Below are 25,570 nucleotides of genomic sequence, written 5' to 3'. Positions count from 1 at the left end.
AGTAATATTTTAAATTTGGGAGTTTAAAGCCCCCCTTGGATTTAGGTAACTGTAGAGTTTTCAGTCTGATTCTAGGACGCTTTTTTTGCCAAATGAATCCAGTTATCATTTTATCTATTGTGTTAAAGGTAGATTTGGGAATTTCCACAGGTAGCATCTGGAATAAATAGAGTAGTCTTGGTAACACATTCATGCGGATACTTTCAACACGTCCTATCAGAGAGATGGGGAGGGTATCCCAACACTCCAGGTCATTTTTAATGATTCGTAGAAGTTTATTATAGTTTGTCTCATAGAGGTCACATAGAGACGGAGGTATTTGAATACCCAGATATTTGATACCGTTCTTGGGCCATTTGAATCCACTCTGTACTTTTATGAGGTCTGAAATTGTGCTATTTACATCCATAGCTTCCGTTTTTTCTATGTTGATTTTATAACCTGAATAGAATCCATATTGAGAGATGAGCTCTTTTAGGTGGGGGATTGTTGATTTAGGTTCTGTCAAGTACAACAATACATCATCAGCATATAAAGAAATTTTGTGTACGTCTTTATTGATTTCTATCCCTTTAATATTAGGATCCTCTCTAATGATTTGAGCTAGTGGTTCAATACTAATGGCAAACAGGAGGTGTGAGAGTGGGCATCCCTGTCTGCACCCCCGTTCTAATGAGAATCTAGTAGACCTATAGCCGTTAACTTTAACTGCTGCCTGTGGAGAGGAGTAGAGTGTTTTCACCCAATCAACAAAATATGGACCAAATCCAAAGCGTTTAAGGGTATGAATTAAATATTTCCAGGAGACTCTATCAAACGCCTTTTGGGCATCTAAAGAGATGATTGCTGATTCAATCTTTCTCTCTCTTTGAACGCTTGTTAGGTTTAGTAAGCGTCTTAGGATTTATTGTTGGTAGGTACTATGGTGATAATCTGTCTGATCGGGGTGTATGATTTGGGTGATAAATTTGTTAAGTCGTCTTGCTAGGATTGCTGTAAGTATGCGTGAGTCTGTATTCAATAGTGATATGGGTCTATAAGACTGGCAATCTGTAGGATCCTTGCCCTCTTTGTGGATTACTACTATTGTGGCTTCTGTCCAGGATGGTGCCATAGTTTTGGATTTTAACGCATGATGATATGCTTTTAATAGCAAGGGGGCCAGAAGATCTACAAAAGTTTTATAGAAGTCGTTGGTAAATCCATCTGGGCCTGGACTTTTGTTGTTCTTGAGTGATTTGATTATCTGCTTAATCTCCCATTCCTCAATTGGTTGATCTAATTCCAGCGCCATCTCATCCGTTAATTGGTTCAATTTTATGTTATTTAAATATTCTGTAAGCTCTTGGTCATTATTACAGGTATCAGTATTTTTATATAGTGATTTATAAAATTTTGCAAAGGCCTCAGCTATTTTGTCAGGACTTGTCTCAACAGTCTCTTGGGATTTTATTTTATGAACCATATTGGAGGATTGTTGTTTCCTCAATCTAAATGCTAATAACCTACTGGCTTTCTGACGGTGTTCATAATATTTTTGATTAGTAAATCTCAAGTTACCTTCTACTTTATCTAACAATAGACTGTTTAGTTGTCTGCGGGTTGCATTTAATTCCTTCAGGATTTTACCTGAAGCGTATCTCTTATGTTTAAACTCCAAATCTTTGATTCTATCCTCCAAATCTTTTTGTTTAGCATCCTTTTGTTTTTTCCTTGCAGATGTGAAGGAAATTATGCGGCCTCGAAGGAATGCTTTGGCACAGTCCCATAATATCAGAGGTGTTGTTTCTGTAGATGTATTAGTTTCTAGGTACATCTTGAGCTCCGTTGTAATGAATGTGATGAATATTTTGTCATTGAGTAGGGACGTGTTAAGTCTCCATTGTTTAGATGTTAACCTATGTCCTATATCCCATTTTAATAAGACAGGTGCATGGTCAGAAATAGTAATAGGTAATATTTCAATATCCACTATTCTATGCAGTTCTGACTTTGGGGTAAAAAAATAGTCGATCCTAGAGTAGGATGTATGACTACTTGAGTAGAAAGTAAAGTCTTTAATTCTGGGAAACCTGCTCCTCCATACATCTACAATACCTGTCTCTATGATCTGATATTTGAGCATCCTACTCATTCTAGAGAGTGGAGTTCTTGGTGTGGGTGATCTGTCCAATATTTGTGACAAAATGCAATTGAAGTCCCCACCCATCAACAACAGCCCGGTGCTGTGCTGTAATATTACCTTAAACAGTGACTTTATGAAATCTGGTGCATCTAAGTTGGGTGCATATACATTTACAAGCGATACTTCTATGCCATCAATTGTACCATTAACTAACACGTATCTTCCCTTTGTATCTCTATGTAACAACGTTTGTGTGAAATTAATCTGTCGGTGCATAAGTATGACAACACCTTTCTTTTTTCCTGACTGGTGGGATGAATAGAAAGCCTTGTCTGCCCAAGATTTTTTTAATTTTTCATGCTCTGTATCAGATAGGTGGGTTTCTTGGAGAAAAGCAATGTGACAATTAATTTGTTTTATTTGAGTCAATATTTTCTTTCTTTTGACTGGATTATTAAGTCCTTTTACATTGTAAGTTACAATTTTAAGTGGGTCATCCATTAGCTCTATGTGATCTATGTTTGAACATCTCGGAATATATCTGAAATGGCCATAAGTCCTTTATGCAGAACACTGTCTTATCTGTGTGGGGTCCAAGGGACATATACACAATGTGCGCAGAACCAAACAGAGAGGGATAATATAATTTTTTGACAACGGTAACCCTGGGGAACAGAGGGAACAGAACTAAGAGAACATAGAACAGGTAAATACAATGTTTATATACTTGGGACATAGTCCCCAGCAGCTAAAATGAGCTGCTAAAGTGCACAATCAAGGTAGAGTCTGTGTGCAGGGGTGCGCTTAGATATGCAAATAAGATGAAAAAAAAAAAAAAAAAAAGCCAAAGTCGTAATGGAGAAAGCAAGTCAGCTATAAAAGCTTCAAATATACCGCACAAGCTCCTGCAAATCCTAAAAAAAACGAGAATCTGGAAGTAAAACAGCAAATTTGCTCATATTGTTAAAGAATATAGATTTACCATCATGAGAGAGAGCAGTTTGAGAGATAGTCACAACAATGGATATATTTTCTAATATTGTCTGTATAGGCTCACGGTACCTTTATTCGGCTTGCTCTATTGGGGTAATATTGTTCCGGACATATTCCATAGCCATTTTAGGGTCGAGGAACTCCTTTTCTTCATTATGGTATGTGATCCGAAATCGGGCCGGGTAGAGGAGGCCGTAGCGGACTTCTTTATTACCCCGTAGCGCCTTCCGTACCTCCGTGAAGGTGGCTCTTGCTTTGGCTACGCTGGCCGTGTAATCGGGGAAGAAGCTGACGCGATGTCCATTGTAGGAAAGCGGAGCTCTGTCTTGGGCTCTCCTCAGGATCTCCGCCGCGTCTCCGTCATGATGTAATTTAGCGATGATGACTCTTGGTGTCTCCCGGTCTCTGGGTCCTTTCCCGGTGAGTGTGCGGTGTGAACGGTCCACCTTTATATCTCGATCCATCTGCAGAACTTCTTTGATGATTTTCGCCACAGCTTGTGGGGAGCTGGAGCCCGGGCGTTCTTCAATGCCCGCTATGCGGATATTGGACCTTCTCATTCTCCCCTCTAGATCTTCAGATTTATCTTTCAGCGTGGCCATTTCCTTCTGTAAGCTGGTTACAGTAGACTGTAGTGAAGTAACTTCATCTGACCACGTTGATAGGCCACCCTTTATGTCCAAGATGTCCGTCTTTATAATATCCACTTCAGTTTGCATCTTGCATCTTTGAGCTGTTAGCAATTTCGGAATGGACCGCTAGCAGTTCGGCTCTTATAGCTTGAAAATCTTCTGCTAATGCGCCTTTAAGTTCGTCTCTTATCGCTTTAGCAATTTCGCCTCTCAGTGACGATAAGATATCTGCTTTCATTTCTTCGTAACTCATGTTCGGGCCAACCGTCTCAGTGGTTGTCGGTGGGTTAGCTTCGCCAGTTGTCCGCTGTCTCATACTCCTAGCAGGCCTTATAGCATTAGCATCGCTTCCGTATCTATACTTTTGCAGCTTTTCGGCCATTCGGGACGATTATGCTCTGATTGTCCAGTTGTTTGTGATTCTAAAGTTTTCTCTTCGGTTTTTCGGCGGGTATTAACGTAGTTAATGCTGTTTATATATTAATTTTTTATGTAATTAACACGGATTTTGCAGGAGCTCAGGAAAGTACGTCCTACGCCATATCTTGCTCACCAGCGCCGCCCAATGCTATTTTATTACCACCCTAGTTAGGCCCCTCCCTCCAGTGATATCATCTACACGCCTGTCACCCTCCCTGGACTCACCAAAGGACTCGTGCACGCGCGTGGCTTTAAGCCCCATGAGGTCTGGCAGCTGGTCGATGATGAACTCCCTGTCGGCGGTGCGTTTGTGGACACGCTCGATGCTGCGGCGCTGCCAGTCCGTCCAGTAGATGTAATCGCCCAGCAGGCTGAAGCCAAAGATGTGGGGAAGTTTGTCCTCCACCAGCACCCGTCGGCCCGTCCCGTTCATGTTCATGACCTGCAGACAGAGTGGACAGGTAGGAACAGGTAAGCAAACACGTGGGTTCTGTTGGTCCAAACCCTCTGAGGAAATATGAGGTTTAACAGTTAGAGATAAAGTACGTTTTTACTGTAGGGATTTGAAAGGTTTGCAGATTAAACTGTGAAAACATGTGGAAACTTCTGAGCAGCAGAACTTTTGGGATCAGAACCAGCAGCAGAGAGGCTGCGTGCCGTCTGGTCCGAGGCAGAATTAGCAGGAGCCGTTCATTCCCAGCGGGTGGTGCGTGTCTGCTAAGCACGCTAAGAGCTGGCACTGCATCGCTGCTAATTAGAAGCAAAGAGAAGCATTATGAGGAGGCCACATTTACTCAGCTGTGATTTCAGTTCAGCTGGAACTTTGAGGAACCGGGCCAGGCCACAAAGTGGACATGCAGACCCACTAACCGTAACCCATCGGCCTCTGGAGCTGCAGGACCCTCAGTGGGTTTAAATTCCATTCTGACCCATCGGGATCTTTTAAAACCTCCCGTCCCTCAAGATGAACTTCCTCTCCTCATCCTTCTGCACATGTCTGATTAAAACTGCGGCGAAAACCCTCTTTTTGTAATGACCAACAGCATTAGACAAGGTCGCACCTAAACTGTGACAGATGTTCCCCAGATGTTGGAGCAGAGACTGGCACGCTAAGCTCCGGATCTTTCTGCAGCTATTTATAAGCATGCAAACAGGTAAACATCTCAACCTTCAGGTCGAATTAAACCATCAACCGTTTCGGACAATCTGGATTCCAGGCGGTTCTGTCTGGGAATAAAAACAGCCTTTGTCTGGATCTGGTTTGAAAAGGAAAGACGGAAGAATTCAACAGAAGAGTTGTGTTTAACCTTCCAGTTTGCAGATCCTAAATTGTCACAAATTCAGATTTCAATGATTAATCGTTAAAAGTTAAAACTCAAAATCCTGAGGTTAGAGATGATCTGTTCATTCCACGAACTTTATTAATAAGTGAAGCTGGAGGTTGTCTTTAGCACGGCCAGACCAAACTCTAAACCCTGCTTAGCAATGATCGGGTGCAGCTGCTCGTCTCCATTCGCCGTATAAAGCATTAGATGACTGGACTCAGAACAAAGGGAACATTAGAAGACCTATGAAGTAGAACCGTGGCTATAAAATAAAGCTACACGTTAACTCCTCCCAGACATTAGGTGGCGCACACAACCGCTCCTGTTCTGTGCTGCTCGCCAGCTGACTGCTAGAGGCTAGCATGAGCAAACACTTTACTCTGCTCAGAAATATTTATTGATGTAAATACAATACAGTAAAAATACTGTAAACTGTTTAGTTTTTATAATTTAAACAAAATTTTTGTCACATGGAAAATCCGTGTATGTTTCGTTGTTTGGTTTTTTTGTTTCAAAACAAAAACGAAAAAAACAAAACAAGCATGTGGTTTTTTTGTTTTTCCCATTTTTAAAACCTAGATCAAAAAAATGAAAAATCGAATTAATTGAACATCAACAGCGTTTGAGTTTTGTTTTGCCATCTAAATGAAAATAAAATGCGGTTGTTGTTTTAATATGTAGCGGTACCGGAAAGGAAGTAAGTCGCCAAAGTAAAATCATTTACAGTGGATGAAGACGGCATCAAAACAAACAGTTTCTAAACAAAAGGCAATGGCTGCACTTGATTATCGAACTTTTTGAGAGAGGAAAAACACACTCTGAAATCAGTGATGCGTTCTTCTTCTTGTGGATTGTAATGGCGGTTGGCAAGAAATTGAAGGCGTGCATTACTGCCACCTACTGGTAACTAAAAAAGTTAAGTGTTGGGAGTTCAGGTCTTCATGTCCGGTTCTGCCATAAGGTCCGTTGAATTAACAACAAAATAAAAGTTTGTCTTTGGTTTAACCATTGCAGTTAAAAAAATCCCAAAACGTACCCTTTTTTAATTTTTGCAAATGCCGTTTTTCTAATTTCGTTTTAAAAACGGAAAAACAAAAAAAAACAAAATCATTCTGGCTTAAACAAGTATATAAATGTAATCTTTATCAGACGATATTTTCCCAAAATTTAGAAAATTTCAAAAAAAAAATAAATAAATAAAAAATCCTGTCAATACTGAAAGCTGCAATATCGGTATCAGATATGAAAAAGTTGCATCCGTACGTCCCTAAATGGTAGCCTTGCTGTGTTTACTATGTAGGTTCCAGTCCAGTGAGACCTAAGCCGATCATCAACCCAGCATGCATTGCTCATATGAGAAAAATACTGACCTCCATTGCTGAAAAGTATACCAATACTTATGAGTTTTATTTTTGACAAACAGCATCTTTTAAGGTATTAGGAAAACTACAGCAGATTTCAATCACCATGTTTAACAAGTCATAAATCCCTTCAAGTCGGCACAAAGTTCAAAAGCTTGACAGACGTTCTCCCCCATTTTGCTTCTTTTTTTGTCTTGAAAATGAGAAATATTACACTGAAGAAGAAGCCATTTCTCAGCTCCATCACAGAGCTACTAGGATCTGGGAACGCCTGAGCCCCTAGAATTAAACTAGTCCCATCGGTGAAGGGTCCTTTTGTGTCTATATTAGCATCATAACCAGAAGTAAATATTTATAGACTTTGGATCCATCATAATCAATAAAAGTCAGCTCATTTGCGCAACCAGACAATCATCCGGATCACCCTCGAATTTATTTTGTAAAAAAGACCTAAATCACGTTTTTCCCTCCTCAAAAATAGCAGGTGCAGTCAAATATAATGTGTTAATGTGTTAAAGGTTAATAATGTATATCCTGAGAAAACAAATGCCTTAAAATCCTTTGTGTTTTATCAAACCTGATCTGCACCGGAAGTGGGATCCTACGCTACCTCCGGGAGCTAACTTCTTCGGCTTTTGATTTAAACAATCTAGTTTTTTTTGTTTTTTATGTTTTCGTTCCATTTTAACCTTATTGGCTATAGTGCATAATCTAAAGAGAGAAAGAACTAAAATGTAGATAAACATGTTTAATCATATTTTGCCGGACTGCTCTGAGCGTGTCCGATGACGTCAGACAAGCTTTTAAACGGAGAAAATGTGAAAAGCATCGAAATTGTCTAATAAAAACATTTGTTAAAGATATGTATTAGCGTTCTTTAGTGAGTTATGGATGGAAATAAGTTATTTTAGTACCATAATTATATTATTTATGGACACCCGGATGTATATCTGGTTGTTCAAAGAAGCTGATCGTATGGATCGTGCTTCCGGGAGGGATCGGGTAGTTTCACCACCTTTGGCCAGAGAGAGATCTGCAGCTGGTTGAATGGTCAGAAGACACGCAGGTTTACGGTTCAAGCTGAGAAATCAGGATGAGGCTTCAGACCTAAGAACAGCACCAGCAGCAAGGCATGGTGGTGGCAGAATCATGCTTTGGGTTAGTTCACTACCGCTGGTGGACAAACCCACAATGGTTCTGGATGGAGAAATCAAACAGCTATAGAAAACAGGTCGACTAAAAGCATGAAGAGCAGCGGTGAACGATCTGCCAAAAGGTTTCCAAACATCCGCATGTACAGAATCGGACCTGGTTTTATAACCGGACCATTGTGAGCCGGATCATCGTTTATTACAAGGCTAAAAACGAATCCAACATCTCTGATGATAGTCGGATAAAAGATCTGATCCTGATGGAGTCAAATTCCTTCTGAAGTCATCACGCCAGGAATGAAAGGAATTCTGTCCCCCTAGAATAATCGGGAATACCAGCAGATCTTGGAATCAACCGTCCTGCTGACTCTCAGCTGTGATCAGAGGAGAAACGGCCCACCTGGTTTCACCAAAATCAAGGACCCACCCTAAACCTGATCCTTAATGATAAGCATTCTCTAAGCAAAGACTCAGCAGAGGGAAAAATGTCAGGAATCTGCAAAAACACGGAGCTGGCGAGGCTGTAATCTGCGCCGCGTGGAGCGCCGCCATTGGCTGCTGCCGGGACGTCCCCGCGTGGCGCTTCGCCATCCCTCCAACGTCCTCCACACTCAGACTCACTGGAACGCCGAGTATAAATAACAAGCCGAGTTTCCATCCTCGGAGCGACGGCCTCAGCCAGAAGGTCTCCGCTGGTTTGGGAGTTTGACCGCAGAGCGGCGACGGTTTCAGATTCTGGGTCTATTCTAAACAGAGCAGACCACAGCTGGAGTGCAGGCCACAATCGGAACCAGATGTGGGCTCTGAGTGCTGTGAGGAGCCTGAGGGGGGGAGGGAGGCCCAGGTGGAGCCCTGCCTCCCCGAGGAGGAATAATGCAGCCCAAGAACATGACAGGAGGTGTTCCCTGGAACGGACAGAAGCTCCAACAAAACCAGAACAGGCTGATCCCGGAGAATCTACGGAGGAAGATCCAAACATATGCTTCTTATCCCGACTGACTGAAAATAGCGCGACAAATGACCATAAAAAAAAAATAGAAGTTCTCCTTTCCTCTATGATTGAAAGAAGAAATGACTGCAGAACAGCACCGAACCCAGAACCCTACAAAGGTCTATGGATGTAAGCTATCAATAATGAATTAAACTCAAATTAATTGATCTCATAATGGCTATTAATTGATAATCAGCCATTTTCTTAAAAACCTGTATACATGGAGGGGTATGAAATTGTCTTTTTAACTATTTATTTGTATGATCCAGCTGCAAATAAGTATTTAAACACGTCTATCAGACAGAATCCTGACCCTCAAAGACCTGTAAGGCTACGTTCACACTGCAACCTGAAGTGACCCAAATCCGCTTTTTTTGGCCCATATTCAACCTGGATCTGATCTCTTTATGGCAGTCTGAACAACACAGATGCGATTTTTTCCAATCCAACCCAGGCCGCATGGCAATGTGGTCCTGAATCCGATACGAATCTGATCTTTTCAAATGGGACCTGTGTCTGAACGGCCAGGTAGCATTCATTCAACCTGAACGCCATTAGTAACCAACATATGTCACTATTCTGCTTCTCGCTACACAGAAACAGCAAGAAAAACAACAACCATAGTGGACGATGATGAGGAGAGCAGTGTTTATGTTTAACCATCTTGAAAAGATTGAGGTTTTAAGGTTTGGAAAGATTGCTAGATGCGCTCTAGCACCACATCGATGTTTACTTCCGTAAACACAAAGCACGCTAGCTTGTGACATAATTGCGTCCTCTACTGCGCATGCCATGCTGCTGCGTCCTGTTTGGATCATGGCAGCAGCGGCAGGGTCTGAGAACCTGGAACGGTCCAGTTCTCAGACCCTGTTCGTCCACCTGGGAAGTGACGAGGAACTGAGCGTCTGTGCCATCCGCACGCTGAACTTCTGCTCTGATCTCCCCTCTGTGCTTGTGCAGAAATGTCTTTGTGCACGTAGCTCCAAGTCTGCGCTTCATGCTCCACTCTAATGGTTCTCTGTCAGCAGTATGGCTCTTCCTGCTCTCGCCACTTAATAAACCATATGTGGCTGATCCTCCTCTGCCAAGCGTTAAAACATCCCTTTGTCTAACTATCAAGATTTTATTTCTTCCAGCTCACAAGAGGTGATGCTAAATATTCTTTAATATCTACAGAAAGGAATCCCTAAATTTAACCAAATAAAATACATTGAATTCTGTTAATTTTTGGATAAAGTGCCAGATGAAAAGCTATATAGGTCTTTGAATATTTCTCTCTCATTGTTCTCATTTCTATTTATTTAAATATGATGTAAATGTTTCCTTGTGTTGTTATTAAAAGATTTTCTATGTTTCCTTTAAATATTTCAACATTTTAGTTAGCATATGTAGGTTCTATCTGTATTTTTTATTTATTTTTTTTATATGAAAACCCTGTGAATTTAAATCTACTTTGACCCCTAAGCAGCAGTAACCAAGGGGTGAATTGAAGAAATAAAGCCAAATTGCCAAAGTAGAAAGAAGAATGTTTTTGTTCTTTACTTTTTTGGAGTAATTCAGATTGTATTGATCTGTGTGTAAGGCATTATTCATAGTAGATCAGGAAGTGTTTGCTTTGGGATGGAAACCATGTATGTCTAAAACCATTCCTTTATTGGACATTTTGTTGGCTTGTCTGTCTGCTATATTAACCAATATGATGTGTTGAACTAGATCTGCTATTTTCACAGCTTTTGTATAAAGTATGGCATTAATTCATAAAAATGTTATTTGAATTCTACAAATCTAAGCTTTCTGTCCAGCAGCAATGATGATCTGCATGGCAGCATTCTATACCCAGCTATTGTAGCATCTAGGCTAGAGCTGTCAGTCTGGTAAAGAATCTGGTTGTTATTGGAATTTGCAACATAAAACTGACTAAAATCCTTTTAAGTTTTAGTCGACTAAAACTATCAAATAGCTAAAATGTGACTAAGACTAATAATAGTTTTTGTCATGAAGACTAAGAGTAAATCTAAGATGGCGGTCAGAAACAACCCAGCAGTAGACCCAACCCGTCCCTCAGACTGACCTCGATCTTGTCCGTCTTGGCGTCTCCCCAGTAGATTTTGCGTTCGTCATAATCGAGCGCCAGGCCGTTGGGCCAGCCCAGAGAAGTGTTCACCATCACCACCCTCTCCATCCCGTCCAGGTCGGCCCGCTCGATCTTCGGCACCTCGCCCCAGTCCGTCCAGTACATATACCTGTAACCAGAACAGGAGACTCATGTAGCCGTTTCCTCTCTAAGATCCGCTCCGTTCCATCTCCTTTAACCGGACTTACCCGGCCACGGGGTCCAGAACAATCGCCCTCGGCTCATCCAGGTCTTCGGAAATCAGGATCTTCCGCATGGTACCGTTGAGTCGGGTGACCTCGATGCGATCCGTTCCCGTGTCGGTCCAGTAGAGGTTCCTGGCGATCCAGTCCACGGCGATGCCGTCGGGATGGTTCACCTGGGAGGTGACGACGAACTGAGTGTCGCTGCCGTCCAGAAACGAGCGGCGAATGGCCTTCACGTCGTCGTCCGTCCAGTAAATGTATCCCTCCACCGGGTCGTAGTCGATGGCAATGGCGTGCCGGATGTCGTCCACCTGTAGGATGATGTCAGTGAAGTCGGGCATGTCCAGAGAAATCTGCCTCAGGTCAGTCCGCCGGGCCAACAGGAGCATCTGAGTGGCACCTGTAGACGAGGATAATTATTATTATATACATATAATAAAGTAATTTATTCAATATTTCTTTATTGAGTTTAGTTTGATACAAATAAATCTGTAAAAAAAAAAATCCATAGATTATTTTAATCATTTCGAAGAAAATTCTCAGAGCTTTTTATCTCCATCATTCCAGGATTTATACTGGATCATGCTTTCTGATCCCAACAGGGATTTCCTTGCTCAGGGAAAGCTGCGCGGACTTCCTCCTCCTGAGCCACACAGAGAGCAGAGCTGGAACGCGGCCGTCAGATTCCCCTAAATGAGCCTGAACAACAGCCTTCATCTCAGTCGGAGGCCGCTGTAAACGCTGCAGGTCGGCAGTGAAAGGGGGCATTGTCTGCAGGGGGAGCATGTGATCCCGTCTCTTACAAAAGCCTCCCCGCCTTCAAACCTCTGCAGCCGCTCTGCAGGCCAGGCTTACCCAACCAAAAAAATGCAAAGAAAAGAGCAGGAGGGAGGGGCCGTGCTTCAAAAGAGAAGGTCCCTGCCGACGGATGGAGGAGGGGAGGGTTACCGCGACAACGGCAGGTCACCCCAACGCCGGTCTGAGCCGCTCAGACGAGCAGGGTGCATTTTGTCAGAGTTTCTAAATCAGAATAAAAGGGAATAAATTCCGCCTCCAAACTCTCAGACTAATCGATTCAATCTGCATGTTTGGGATAAATTCCTGGAACGCCGATTTTCTTCTACTTCTGCTTCCAATTCATCAAACCGGTTCGGATGAAGCCAAACAAACTGTCCTGGGCAGAGTTTCTGCTAATTCTCCCTGGAATAAACATCATCAAACGCAGCAACACATTCCCAACATCTCCCAAAGTGAGAAAAACAGCTGAGACCCCAAACAAAAAGCCTCGGCTCCAGCCGAGCTGAGAGGATCGTGTTCCCGAGACGGAAAACAAGCAGCAGGAATCCACAGCAGCTTCATCCTCTAACGTTCTACTCAAACCAAAGGTTTCAATCAGACCTTTCTAGATTTCCTCCTTTAAAAGGATTTCCTATAAAGAGAGGCAGTTACCTTCCAATCACCGGCTGACATCTTGGATTAAGGATCATTTTTACTTCCAAGTTTCCCTAATTAAGGCCTCTAGAAACAACCAGTCCGGCCGATCCCTAAGAAGGCGATTTAAAAACAGTGTGTGGATGATGCCTCCTCACCGTCTCTGCAGGTCTTCTCATCCTCCAGCAGCTGAACTCCAGTGGGACAGGCGCACCGATAGAAAGGCCTGTTGGGGGACAGCAGGCAGAGGTGGGAGCATCCTCCGTTGCTCTGGGAACAGGGGCTGCTCCTCGCTGTCAAATAGAGAGCGAATCAGAATCCTTCTCCAACACTTTAAACATGTTTAGCAGGTTTAGACATACTGGGTCTGGTTTATACAGAACTGGGCTAGAAACAGATGCTAGGAGGTTATGGTCTAAAATAAATACATTTGTTCTTGGATTGAGGAGGTAAAAGACATCTTGCCAATGAAATTGGAACAATTTACATTTAAGATAATACAATTTCAAGTGCATGTTATCTAATTAACCTATTTTAAGAGTAGAAAATACTGATTCCATCGGCAAACCATCTCATTTACCTACTCAAATTAAGGGTAAATACGCTTAATTTTAATATTAAAGACATTTTCACTTATTGCTAGATAATTTTTTCCAGTGAAGACTTTAAAACTTGGACAACTTTATTGTCAAAATACATTTCATCCGGTTCAGCTCTCAAGATATTTTCATTTCTTAAAGTGCAGCAGTGATCAAATGTAAACAAAAGAGATGATTTACAGTTTTCCCAACATTCAGTTTTAGACGTATAAAAGGATTCAGATACGAGAGAAATAGAGATGAGGTTTAACCCCATATAGGAGAGATGTGTTTTCTTTAGTGCTGTCAAAATTATTGCGTTATTATCGCGTTAACGCGAGGCCATTTTAACGGCGATAATTTTTTTAACGTGAGATTAACGCTATGTGGTTTTATGGTACAATTTTCCAAGTACATCCCGCTGCAGCCTGCGTGAAGGCGGGGCTATTTTCCCCCAGTCTATGCATTTTCCATAGGCTTCCAGAGCGGAGCTCCTCAAGGAAAAAAGACGCTCATACACTGGGTGGCGCTAGTGCCTTTTCTTTAAGCCCCACCACCAACAAACAAGTTGAGTGTCTGGTAACTAGTAGCAACCTGAAATACGCTGAGAGAACTGATTACTGAGGTGAAATGGAATCTGCTACGGCACTCTTGCTGTCTGTGTACGCCACTGGTCAGTATCGCGTGTGTGTGTGTGTGGGTGGGTGGGTGTGTGTGTGTTCTCATTTTTGTTAAGAGGCTGAAAAGTAACTTTCTAGAGCATAGACTACCTTCATCTAGTGATGTCGGTCTATTGATTTTGATGTATTGATTGAAAATTGTTCATTATTATCTTGGTTAATTAACATCTAATGTTAACTGTACTACATTTTATAGCAGGTAGGGTAAAATGCTTGTCTTTGTTCAAAAGACTGTATTAACTGTAAAGACTGTCTTTTACATCAGCCTGTTTTCAGGGCCTTTTTTTGGCTACATATTTGTTATTTTTTGCTACATGCCTCCCCATCTTCTTGCCATATGTTTCTATGGCATAAATCAGTGTCTGTGACCTGTTTTCATTAAAAAAAAAAAAGAACATTGGCACAAACCTAGCCTGTATGTATTTTTTGTATGTCATCGAGAGTATTTAAATGATTTTCAATCAGAAAAAAAACTTGCGATTAAAATGCGATTAATCGCGAGTTAACTCAGGCATTGATGCGATTAATCGTGATTAAAAAAATTTAATCGATTGACAGCACTAGTTTTCTTTAATCTAACGGATAAAACGTGTTCAGAGTAGGCATGCAACTGATGATTATTACGCAAATCGATTAATCTGTCAGTTATTTTTTCGACGAATTGTTTAATAATCAGAGAGACAAAGGTTCTTTTTGAAGAATGTTTATGAAATCCAACCAGGTGAAACTGAAACTTTTCCACTTTAAGAGTTCTGGAAAGGGCAGATTGACAAAAAAATTTTTTTTTTTTGTCTTAAATACAAAATATTTATACTTTTTAAAACATTTTTTTTACAATTTTCATATGATTAGTGCTCTAAGTGGGTCGCTCTTACAGCTAAAGGCGTGTTTTAGTGTTTTTATACTCCAGTTAACGATTCATAGATTGCTAAATTAGTTGAAAATGATTTAAATATTCGGATAAATCACAATTAATCGGATTTAATTATTTCAGCCTTAGTTCAGAGCTTCAAAGGTTACACAATACTTTTGGAAAAACATGTTTTTAATAAATGTGCCATTTCAAAATTTGCAAATTGGAGGAAAATTATCTTTAAAAAATTATTTTGTGATATTTAGATTCAATTTATTCATAAATTCCATTAAATTGGTCAGTGGAGAAAATACTAAAACATACATTTATTAGTATATCTATATTCAAAAAAGGAAAACGTCTAGCTTGTTATCGGATTTAAGCAAAGTGAAGAGGAGCCGATTCAAGGGTCTAAAGGTCACAGATTGGTGGACCCCCCCGATTTAAGACATAAATTACCACATGTTGCCCAATGGCATTGTCTAAATTCACTTGCGCCGCTTCTCTTGTTTTTTAACGGTAAAGCACTCTGGAGCTTCCGGGACCAGGTTACATGTGATCCAAATGGTCCAATGATAATTAAAAATGTCTCCGGACCTTTACTGGTTTTCTTTATTCGTAACGCGCTGATCTTTAAAAGGTCAGCTCTGGTTTAAAGGATGATGAGGGCAGGAGGCGAGGAAGCCTGATCTAGACCCGTCTGGGAATCTGCTTCAGTTAGATTTAAGACCCTATGTGCAGCTTTAGATTAGTTCAAGATGTTTATAAAGTTGAGATGAAATAGAAGAAAGCAGGATTACTTATTACTTAAGTCATTTAAGTTGTATTCATATTCCTCCTTATCAGGAAGTAAAGGATAATAATAATTAATAATAACTGAATTTTATTGGTCGCAACTTGGAGAAATTCACCTCTGCATTTAACCCATCCCCTTGGGGAGCAGTGGGCTGCCATTGTGTGGCGCCTCGGGGAGCAGTGTGGGGTTAACAGTCTTGCTCAGAGAGCCAGAGTGGCTGTCAGTGGGAGTGGGGCTCGAACTCAGAACCTCTGTATTCCAACCTCTACGCCCTAACCACTCCCCACCCCCAAAAGATTAGGCCCATTAGGTGGCCTCAGCTCCTTGGTTCTGGTTCTTTGATGCTAGAACTTCTGCAGTATGTCGGGTTCTGGATTAGGAGATAAAAAGCAGAACCCCCGGCTGGTCCAAGCGCTCCGAGTGTCTGACTCACCGACGGGTTGTCTCTTAGGGCTGAACACGTGAAGGTCCATGGGGGAGAAGATGTGGGAGTGGACGATCCGCTGCTCTCGACCCGTCTGCTTCCTGCAGGAGTGGATGGAGTGGGTGTTCCAGTCGGTCCAGAACAGCGTGTCCTCGTACAGGGTGAGGGCGAAGGGGTGAGGCAGCTCCCCTTTAACCACCACCTCCCTGCAGACACGTCCCACACATCAGAACCCAGCAGAGCCAAACCTCAGAGCCTACAGAAGCAGAACGTACCTGGAGGATCCGTCCAGGTTGGAGCGGTGGATGAAGTTGTGTTTGGCGTCGGCCCAGTAGAGTTTCTGCTGGCCGTAGTCCACCGTCAGCCCGTTGGGCCAGTGGATGTCCTTATCGATGATCATGGAGCGGTTGGTTCCGTCCATCCCGGCCCGCTCGATCTTTGGGACCTCCCCCCAGTCCGTCCAGTACATGAACCTGAGAACAGAGGCGGAGCTGAGTGACAATGGACCCCAGTGGGACCAGTTAAGACGGAGTTCTGAAGGTCGGATCCGCTTCAGACGCCTGTCGATGTTTCCTTTACATCAGTCTGCAGCAGAACCGCCCCGGTTCGACTCGACTCCACTCACTCATTAGCCCACACAGCTTTACCAGAGCAGGACACAGATCCAGAGTCCGGTTCTGTTCAACAACCGGTGGAAGTTCTGCTCACGATGCGGTCCAGTTCTCAGAACCAAACAGATGAGCTGATTAGAAACATCCTGGGCTGATGAGCTGCAGAGGGTTTGGTACCTGATGCATCCAAGCAGAACCACAACAGCTGAGGTCAACCACAGGTCCAAACCTTCCTGCTGGGTTCTGTTGACATGAAACCCGGTTCTGGTTTGGAAACAGTCGGACTGATCGGAGTCACAGTTTTCCCAGAAATGACCTTCCCATGTCCACAATACTATAGGTTTATGCTCAGAATCCAGGTCGTCTGCGCAGACACTCTGCTGCACCTCTCCAAAATTTCAGGTGAAAACAGACAGGAGGCCTCTGATTGGTCAAATCTACATCCACTCTACTCTATGCATATTTCCTGTTTGGTTCCTTACCGGCTGGTTTTGTTTTGTATAACCGCCATTGTGCAAAACGACTCATGAAGATGGAGCAGCTAGAAGAGTGAGGTGTGCGAGAATACTGGGACCCTTTTTCCACCTGGATCCCTGCTCTTTTCCCCCCTCATGTCCCTCCGTTGTCGCGCAAACTTGCACCCACTTCCTCACCACCTCGGCCGTATCTAGACCCACAGCTAGTTCCTGATTGGCCCTCTTGCATTGTGGCGTGGAATAACATAGTGCAGACCATGCTTCAATATTTGGCATAAATCTAAAATATCTACGACACACTGCTGAGGGAGGATAAGCAGCCCTTAAGAAGACCGGTGTTCTATCAGATGAGCATAACCGATCAGGCCAGCATACCCACTGTCAATACCCATTTATCCCTTTAGTTTTTACAAAGAAATATTCTTTAAAACGGGCGTGTATCCCTTTAGTCATGTTTTTTTAATTTTTTATTACATGACTAAATTTTTAATTATTATTTTTTTATTTAATTATGTACTTTTTTTTTTTTTTTTTTTAAGTGTATGGGCATCTGGTCTTACAAAACTAAAGGGATAAATGCAAATCTGACGTGCATGCGTATTTACTATGGGTATGCTCATCTGACAGAACACCGGCCCGACTCGACTCAACCTGCTGGTCGGAGAGACTGTTCCCTGCGCCTCGTTGACCGATCAAACTGAGCGAAGAGCTTTCATGAGTAGGAACTGGAAAGAATATGGGCCTGAATCTAAATCGGACTGCTGAATGAATGACAGAACTCCTGACCCAGGTCTTAAATGGGTCCCGTTCTGATCCAGCAGCTCCCCGATCAGCAGGTGGAAAGGGGTCCAAAAAAAAAAAATCCAATAACCAGAGCGGACTGCCTGGATGAATGGCCAGTACCGTCCAATCAAGCTCTCTGTCAGGGAGAAAACCCACCAGAACCGAGTTCAGAGCAACATGACTTCAAACCCAAACAGAGGAGAGAAGTTTGTTTGTAGCTGATAGGAAACCTGGGTTCAGCTTAGCGGCTTGGTTCTGAAGCTCTTCCCTACTTTAGACTGGATTAAACCGGACCGCTAAGGAGCACTGATGATTCTGTGGAAAAATACTTAAAACAACATAAAGAAAAAAACAGGAAGTGAAAGTTCCTGTTTCAACCTCAGAACTTTCCCAACCAAACCTCCGAGGAACTGGACCTTTAGAGTACCTCTGAGCTGTCAGCGGCTACTGATTCTGACCCGTTGCCTTCAGAACCCAGAAGCTGCATCAGGTCTACTAAGAGCTCTGGTTCTACACAGAGGAGAACCTCCATGTTCTTCTCAGGTTAAAGTTTTTAACACCCGAGTTCTACAGGAAGATCCAGAACAGGAACAGTCCTGGATCAACTGGTTCCCGGTACCAGAACCAAACCTCTGCAAAAACAAAATGGAGCCCACATGTTTACTGGTTTCTACGTGAGTTTGCTTAACCCTTGCTTTCCTTTTGTGTTGGTCTCAGAACCACCTGGTTCTGCTTCCTGCAGCTGAAAGGCTGAGGTCCGACATGGAAGAGTTTAATAGTAAAGCAGTAGAACTTTCTGGACTCACCCTCGTTCCGGATCCAGGGCGATCGCTCTCGGCTGGTCCAGCTCCTGCCAAAACAGAACCTTCCTCAAAGACCCGTCCAGCTCGGCCACCTCTATCCGATTGGTGTCCGAGTCCGTCCAGTACAGTTTCTTCCCTAGCCAGTCACACGCCAGTCCGTCCGGGGCGGCCAGGCCCGGCACCACGGTCTCGGCCGCGCTGGCGCCGGACTGTTTGAAAAAGGTCCGTTTGATGGCCTCCTCGCTGACGTCGCTCCAGTAGATGAGGCCCTGGGCGTAAACGTAGTCCACGGCGGCGGCGTCCTCCAGGCCGCCCACCACAACCGTGGCGTTGGCCTTCTCGTGCGCCACATCCACGATCCGAAGGTCCCGGCGGTTGGCGTAAAGGAGCAGCGGCTCGCCTGGTACCAACAGAGACAGGAAGTGTTAGGAAGAAACAGGAAGTACAGCAGGGTTGTTATGGTTACAGAACCTTTACAGACGCAGAGATAAACCCTTGAATTAAGACTAAACCCAAACAAGAATTTCAACCCAAACGCATCATTCAGAACCAACAACTGGACCTAGAATCGCCTGCTGGATGAACTCTGGACTCCATCAACCAGCAGCCAGAATTCATTCTGGATCATCAGATGGTGCATCTCTGCAGAGCAATAATCCAGGTCAACTACCGTGTAGTCTTCCATTAGTTTTCTACTGTTCAGAAAATTATGAGAATAAAGTCGTAAAATTGCGAGAATAAAGTCGTAATATTACGAGCACAAAGTCACAACGAGAATAGTCATAAAATTATGAGAAATGTCATTAAAATACGTGAATATAGTCGGAAAATTGCGTGAATAAAGTTGTAAGATTACGAGAATAAAGTCACAACGAGAAAAGTCATATAATTATGTGAATAAAGTCGTAAAATTGCGAAAATAAAGTCGGAATATTATGAGAATAAAGTCGTAATATTACGAGAAAAAAGTCACAACAAGAATAGTCATAAAATTATGGTAATAAAGTCGTAAAATTGCGAAAATAAAGTCATAAAATTGTGAGAATAAAGTCGTAATATTACGAGAATACAGTCGTAATATTATGAGAATACAGTCGTAATATTACGAGAATACAGTCGTAATATTACGAGAATACAGTCGTAATATTATGAGAATACAGTCGTAATATTACGAGAAAAAAGTCACAAAGAGAATAGTCATAAAATTATGGTAATAAAGTCGTAAAATTGCGAAAATAAAGTCAGAATATTATGAGAATAAAGTCGTAATATTACGAGAAAAAAGTCACAACAAGAATAGTCATAAAATTATGGTAATAAAGTCGTAAAATTGCGAAAATAAAGTCATAAAATTGTGAGAATAAAGTCGTAATATTACGAGAATAGTCGTAATATTATGAGAATACAGTCGTAATATTACGAGAATACAGTCATAATATTATGAGAATACAGTCGTAATATTACGAGAATACAGTCATAATATTATGAGAATACAGTCGTAATATTACGAGAATACAGTCATAATATTATGAGAATACAGTCATATTACGAGAAAAAAGTCACAAAGAGAATAGTCATAAAATTATGAGAAATGTCATTAAAATACGTGAATATAGTCGTAAAATTGCGTGAATAAAGTTGTAAGATTACGAGAATAAAGTCACAACGAGAAAAGTCATATAATTATGTGAATAAAGTCGTAAAATTGCGAAAATAAAGTCGGAATATTATGAGAATAAAGTCGTAATATTACGAGAAAAAAGTCACAACAAGAATAGTCATAAAATTATGGTAATAAAGTCGTAATATTACGAGAATACAGTCGTAATATTATGAGAATACAGTCGTAATATTACGAGAATACAGTCGTAATATTACGAGAATACAGTCATAATATTATGAGAATACAGTCGTCATATTACGAGAAAAAAGTCACAAAGAGAATAGTCATACAATTATGAGAAAAGTCATAAAATTACGAGAATAAAGTCATAACATTACCAGAAAAAGGTCACAACGAGAATAGTCATAAAAATACGAGAATAAAGTCGTAACAACATGAGAATAAACTCCTTAAAGGAATAGTACACCCAAAACATGATTAGCCTTCATTTTCTACTCACCTCCATGCTGAACAACACTCTGGAGTACTTTTTTGATATCTCAAATGCATCTGGAGATCTGGGAGGCTTCTTGCTGTCTGCTGACATTCAAATAATGGAGGTCCATGGCGCCCGAGACAGAAAGGTCCATAAAAGTCCACAAAAACGTGTCAATATTCCTCCATACTGCTCGTCCAATGTAATCCAAGTGTCCTGAGTGGGTAGCATCCAGAATTTACTCGAAACAAAGTCATTTAGAATGTTTTTAGAGCATAAACAGTAGTGTATAGGATTTCCTAATAGCGCCCCCATGCGCGCTCACGATTCTACGGAAGCCGGCAGACCAAACCGGAAGGAAGTGCGCATTCAGCGTCTGGTCTGCCGATAATGCAAGCGTAGAAGAAGAAATGTGCTGTTTACCTGTGCAAAGAAAGAAACAACGAAAGAAAAATGTCTGAGGACTTCAGTGTTGAGGAAGAGCATGAGTTCTTTGCCGAGCTGAATGCGCTGGTTTGGTCTGCCGGCTTCCGTAGAATCGTGAGCGCGCATGGGGGCGCTATTAGGAAATCCTATACACTACTGTTTAGGCTCTAAAACGTTCTAAATGACTTCGTTTCGAGTAAATTCTGGATGCTACCCACTCAGGACACTTGGATTACATTGGACGAGCAGTATGGAGGAATATTGACAAGTTTTTGTGGACTTTTGTGGACCTTTCTGTCTCGGGCGCCATAGACCTCCATTATTTGAATGTCAGCAGACAGCAAGAAGTCTCCCAGATCTCCAGATGCATTTGAGATATCAAAAAAGTACTCCAGAGTGTTGTTCAGCATGGAGGTGAGTAGAAAATGAAGGCTAATCATGTTTTGGGTGTACTATTCCTTTAAATTATGGAAAACAAGTTGTATTTTATTACAACTCTTAAAAAAAGCACTTTCTCCCTTAAATGAGGAATGTTGAGCACCATGTTAAGTTATACTTTAGCCCTGGTTTGACAAATAAGGAAATCTTTTAGCACCAGCATCATTGGACAGCAAGTGGACTCTGGTTGCTGATTGGTGGAGCTGGTCTGAGCTCCCAGCTTTCTTTCTGAAATGGGTTGCTGTATGCCGACTTTATTCTTGTAATGTTACGACTTTAAAAATAATCTCTAGCCTGACCCTAATACTCTGTGGTACTATATACACTCTTTTTATATCGTTGGTCGTATTTTTACCTTTAATGACATCTTGCTTTAACTTTTACTCTATATAAGCTACTGGAACCAGAATTTCCCTGAAGGACTAATCCCAAAGAGTAAATAAAATCCAGTCTAATCCAATTCAACTTTATTTATAAAGCATTTTAAAATTTCTCCAAGGACCAAAGGGCTGTACAGTGAAACATCATAACACCATTACACAGACTCAAAAAACTATCCAAGCTGTATGTTAGACAAAATTAATATCAGAACTATAAAATCTATACTAAAATAAAAATAAGTAATTTAAACGTATCACAGACTAAAATCAACATCACAGTTTAGAAAGCCGAGGCAAAGAGAGGAGTTTTTAAGAGCGATTTTAAATCAGACAAAGAAGCAGACAATTTCATTTGCAATGGAAGGTCGTTCAACTTTTCTGGAGCTGCCACGGTGATAACACGATCAACTTTAAGCTTCTGCTTAGTTTTTGGCACCTGAGTCTAACTCTGTCTAATTTCCACTCCACGGACCTGGGAGATCCACCCGCCTTCAGCTGATCCATCAAACGGGCTCCTATTGAAGCGGAGAAGCTAACAAACTGTTTTTAAAGAAGAGATGGGCCTAAAGGCCCAAACATTAAAAATTTTAATCTGAGCAGGAAGGTTTGCTTCTGAAGCATGGTGGAGGTTCCATCATGGTTCGAGGCTGCACTGAAACTGATCAAAACAGAAGCTGGATTAGGAGATTATCCCACCAGAAGAGAAGAAGGAACCATGTGGGACTCGGTGGAAGCCAGGAGAACGTTTAGACCAGAGGAACTGATCTCCGTCCCTAAGGAATGAAGCACACCCCTAAGCTCACCTGTGACCCGTTTCCTCCCTGCTCCTATGGAACCAGAACCACTCACCTCCAATCATAATGACCCGGAAATCACAACTGATTCCAGATTACATTCATTTTAATCTGGAATCAAATATTTAATTCTCCTCTCTCTGGGACCAAGATGAAAATTTACCAAACTTCCTGTTTTTCTTTTGTAAAGCACCAGTGCATGAAATGGGAATTATTTTACTCCCGCTGTGTTTTTCCTGTATATCCTTTCTGTTTTCCAGCAGAATGATGCAGATGCTTCACAGGAGCTGAATCTCAGGGTTTTCCAGCAGTCTGTTTGTTCCTGCAGGAATATTTACAACTATTGATGTTTCTCTGCTGCCTGATTATATCAGGAATGTTCTGGAAAACTGATTTTTAATCATGAATAAAGTGATGCCCTGTTTGGATCAACCTTAAAACCCAGCACATTAGGCAGTAGGTTTGTTAGTTAGCAGATTGCAACCTGTTAGCTCTGATGCTAACTAGCTTCCATAGCTCCTGTTGTTGTTTCCCCAAATCCATATTAGCTCCAGAAAAATAAAAAAAATTCACCGAAATTTGTCAGAAACCGATCAAGACCCTTCAATGCACGACAGAACCGGGACCAGAGGCTCGATTTGGGAGCAGAATTCCCAGGAAAAAAACCTTTTCCAGAACAAACAGGCAGTTAGCTTGATGCTAGCGATAGCAGGGCCTGGAACTTCAAACACAAAACCTGAATCCAGACGGAAACATCCCGGGCCGAACTTCCAACACCCTCCAACCCAGAACCTCACCTGAAATGAGCCAGCAGGAACCAAATAACAGCAGGATCCGAAAAGACATTCTCATCTTTCTCCCGATCCTGGGCCCAGCCGCCGCGGATCCCTAGCGCAGGATTCCCAGCATTCCCATCATGGCTGCGGCCGCTTCCTCTCAACAAAAACACGCTTAGGTTCGGTTCGGATCAGGCTCGGATCGTCCCGCTATCCATCACGGGGTTCTGTTCGCTTCTAAATCCGATACAGCGTCTCATTTCGTCCCGCAGGATCCTCGGTGTCCTTCCGCTGCTGCTGCTGCTCCTGGTGGTGGTGCTGGTGGTGCTCCTCCTCCTCGGCTCTGCTTTCTATTGTTGTTCTGCCGCACACTAGCTGCGCACCGCCGCAACCAAAACCACCGCAAACCATCCAGAACCACGCAGACCACAGCGTCCGGTTTAATCATCCAGGTGGAGACTGCTTGATCTTTTCAATGGGCTCCGAGAACACAGGGGCCTGAAATGCATGGGGGCCAAACCACAGTGCAGGAATGCTGGGGGCCAAAAACACAGAGTGGATGGGTGTCAGAAAGAAAGAACCCTGGGCCAGAAACATCATAGTACGGAAGAGGTTTAGGGCCACTGAAAAACAAACATTTTATTTCAGTATAATATGTAAAAAAAAAAACTTTAATCTCAGATTTCTGACTTTTCTCAGAATTCTGACTTTAATCTCAGAATTATGAATTTAATTTCAGATTTGTGACTTTAATCTCATAATTCTGACTTTTTTTTCTCAGAATTCTGACTTTTTCTCAGAATTCTTACTTTAATCTCAGACTTCTGACTTTAATCTTAGGATTCTGATTTTTTTTCTCAGAATTCTGACTTTAATCTCAGATTGCTGACTTTAATCTCAGAATTCTGTTTATTTTCCTCAGAATTCTGACTTGAATCTCAGACTTCTGACCATGATCTCAGAATTTAGATATTTTTTTTCTCAGAATTCTCACGTTAATCTCAGAATTCTGACTTTTATCTCAGATTTCTGACTGTAATCTCAGACTTCTGACTTTAATCTCAGAAATCGGATTTTTTCCCCCCCTCAGAATTCTGACTTTAATCTAAGATTTCTGACTTTATTCTCAGAAATCTGATTTTTTTTTCCCTCAGAATTCTGACTTTAATCTCAGGTTTCTGACTCTTTTTAGAATTCTAACTATTTTTTCCCTCAAGATTCTTACTTTAATCTCAGACTTCTGACTTTAATCTTAGGATTCTGATTTTTTTTCTCAGAATTCTGACTTTAATCTCAGATTGCTGACTTTAATCTCAGAATTCTGTTTATTTTCCTCAGAATTCTGACTTGAATCTCAGACTTCTGACCATGATCTCAGAATTTAGATATTTTTTTTCTCAGAATTCTCACGTTAATCTCAGACTTCTGACTTTAATCTCAGAAATCGGATTTTTTCCCCCCCTCAGAATTCTGACTTTAATCTAAGATTTCTGACTTTATTCTCAGAAATCTGATTTTTTTTTTTCCCTCAGAATTCTGACTTTAATCTCAGGTTTCTGACTCTTTTTAGAATTCTAACTATTTTTTCCCTCAAGATTCTGACTTTAATCTCAGAATTCTGTCTTTTTTTCTTAGAATTCTGACTTTAATCTCAGAATTCTGAATTTGATTTCATATTTCTGACTTTAATCTCAGAATTCTGACTGAATTCTGACAGCTAACAAACATGTAAGCATCAAGTCGTAGCCATGTCTTTTTTAGAGACAAGCTCTCTTGTTTTAATCACTCAGCTCTTCTATTAATGAAATAGCATCACCAGGGAACCCTGGGCACATAAAAAGTCACCTAATCCCGTACTTTTATATATGTCACTGTTCCTCCCAAACAACTCACATCTTTGTCAGT

The 25,570-nt window shown here is 41.7% G+C and overlaps 1 protein-coding gene across 1 annotated transcript in view; it reads right to left on the bottom strand.

Annotated features, from left to right (window-relative positions):
- Positions 1 to 23,998, bottom strand: part of lrp6 (low density lipoprotein receptor-related protein 6) — a 41,999-nt gene extending 18,001 nt beyond the window's left edge. Inside the window, exons 1-8 of the mRNA XM_038296184.1 lie at positions 23,687 to 23,998; positions 18,756 to 19,152; positions 16,355 to 16,552; positions 16,089 to 16,285; positions 12,907 to 13,041; positions 11,321 to 11,717; positions 11,070 to 11,241; positions 4,396 to 4,612 (exon numbers count right to left, since the gene is read on the bottom strand). Coding sequence (XP_038152112.1) covers positions 4,396 to 4,612; positions 11,070 to 11,241; positions 11,321 to 11,717; positions 12,907 to 13,041; positions 16,089 to 16,285; positions 16,355 to 16,552; positions 18,756 to 19,152; positions 23,687 to 23,741 — 1,768 coding nt within the window. The 5' untranslated portion in view covers positions 23,742 to 23,998. The remainder of the gene's footprint in view (positions 1 to 4,395; positions 4,613 to 11,069; positions 11,242 to 11,320; positions 11,718 to 12,906; positions 13,042 to 16,088; positions 16,286 to 16,354; positions 16,553 to 18,755; positions 19,153 to 23,686) is intronic.
- Between the last annotated feature and the right edge of the window lie 1,572 nt (positions 23,999 to 25,570).

This window comes from Cyprinodon tularosa, unplaced genomic scaffold, assembly GCF_016077235.1.
Source record: "Cyprinodon tularosa strain WSP-4 unplaced genomic scaffold, ASM1607723v1 ctg369, whole genome shotgun sequence".
Taxonomy (NCBI): Eukaryota; Metazoa; Chordata; class Actinopteri; order Cyprinodontiformes; family Cyprinodontidae; genus Cyprinodon; species Cyprinodon tularosa.
The sequence above is the reverse complement of the archived record's forward strand: the minus strand, read 5'-3'. Positions and strand labels throughout refer to the sequence as shown.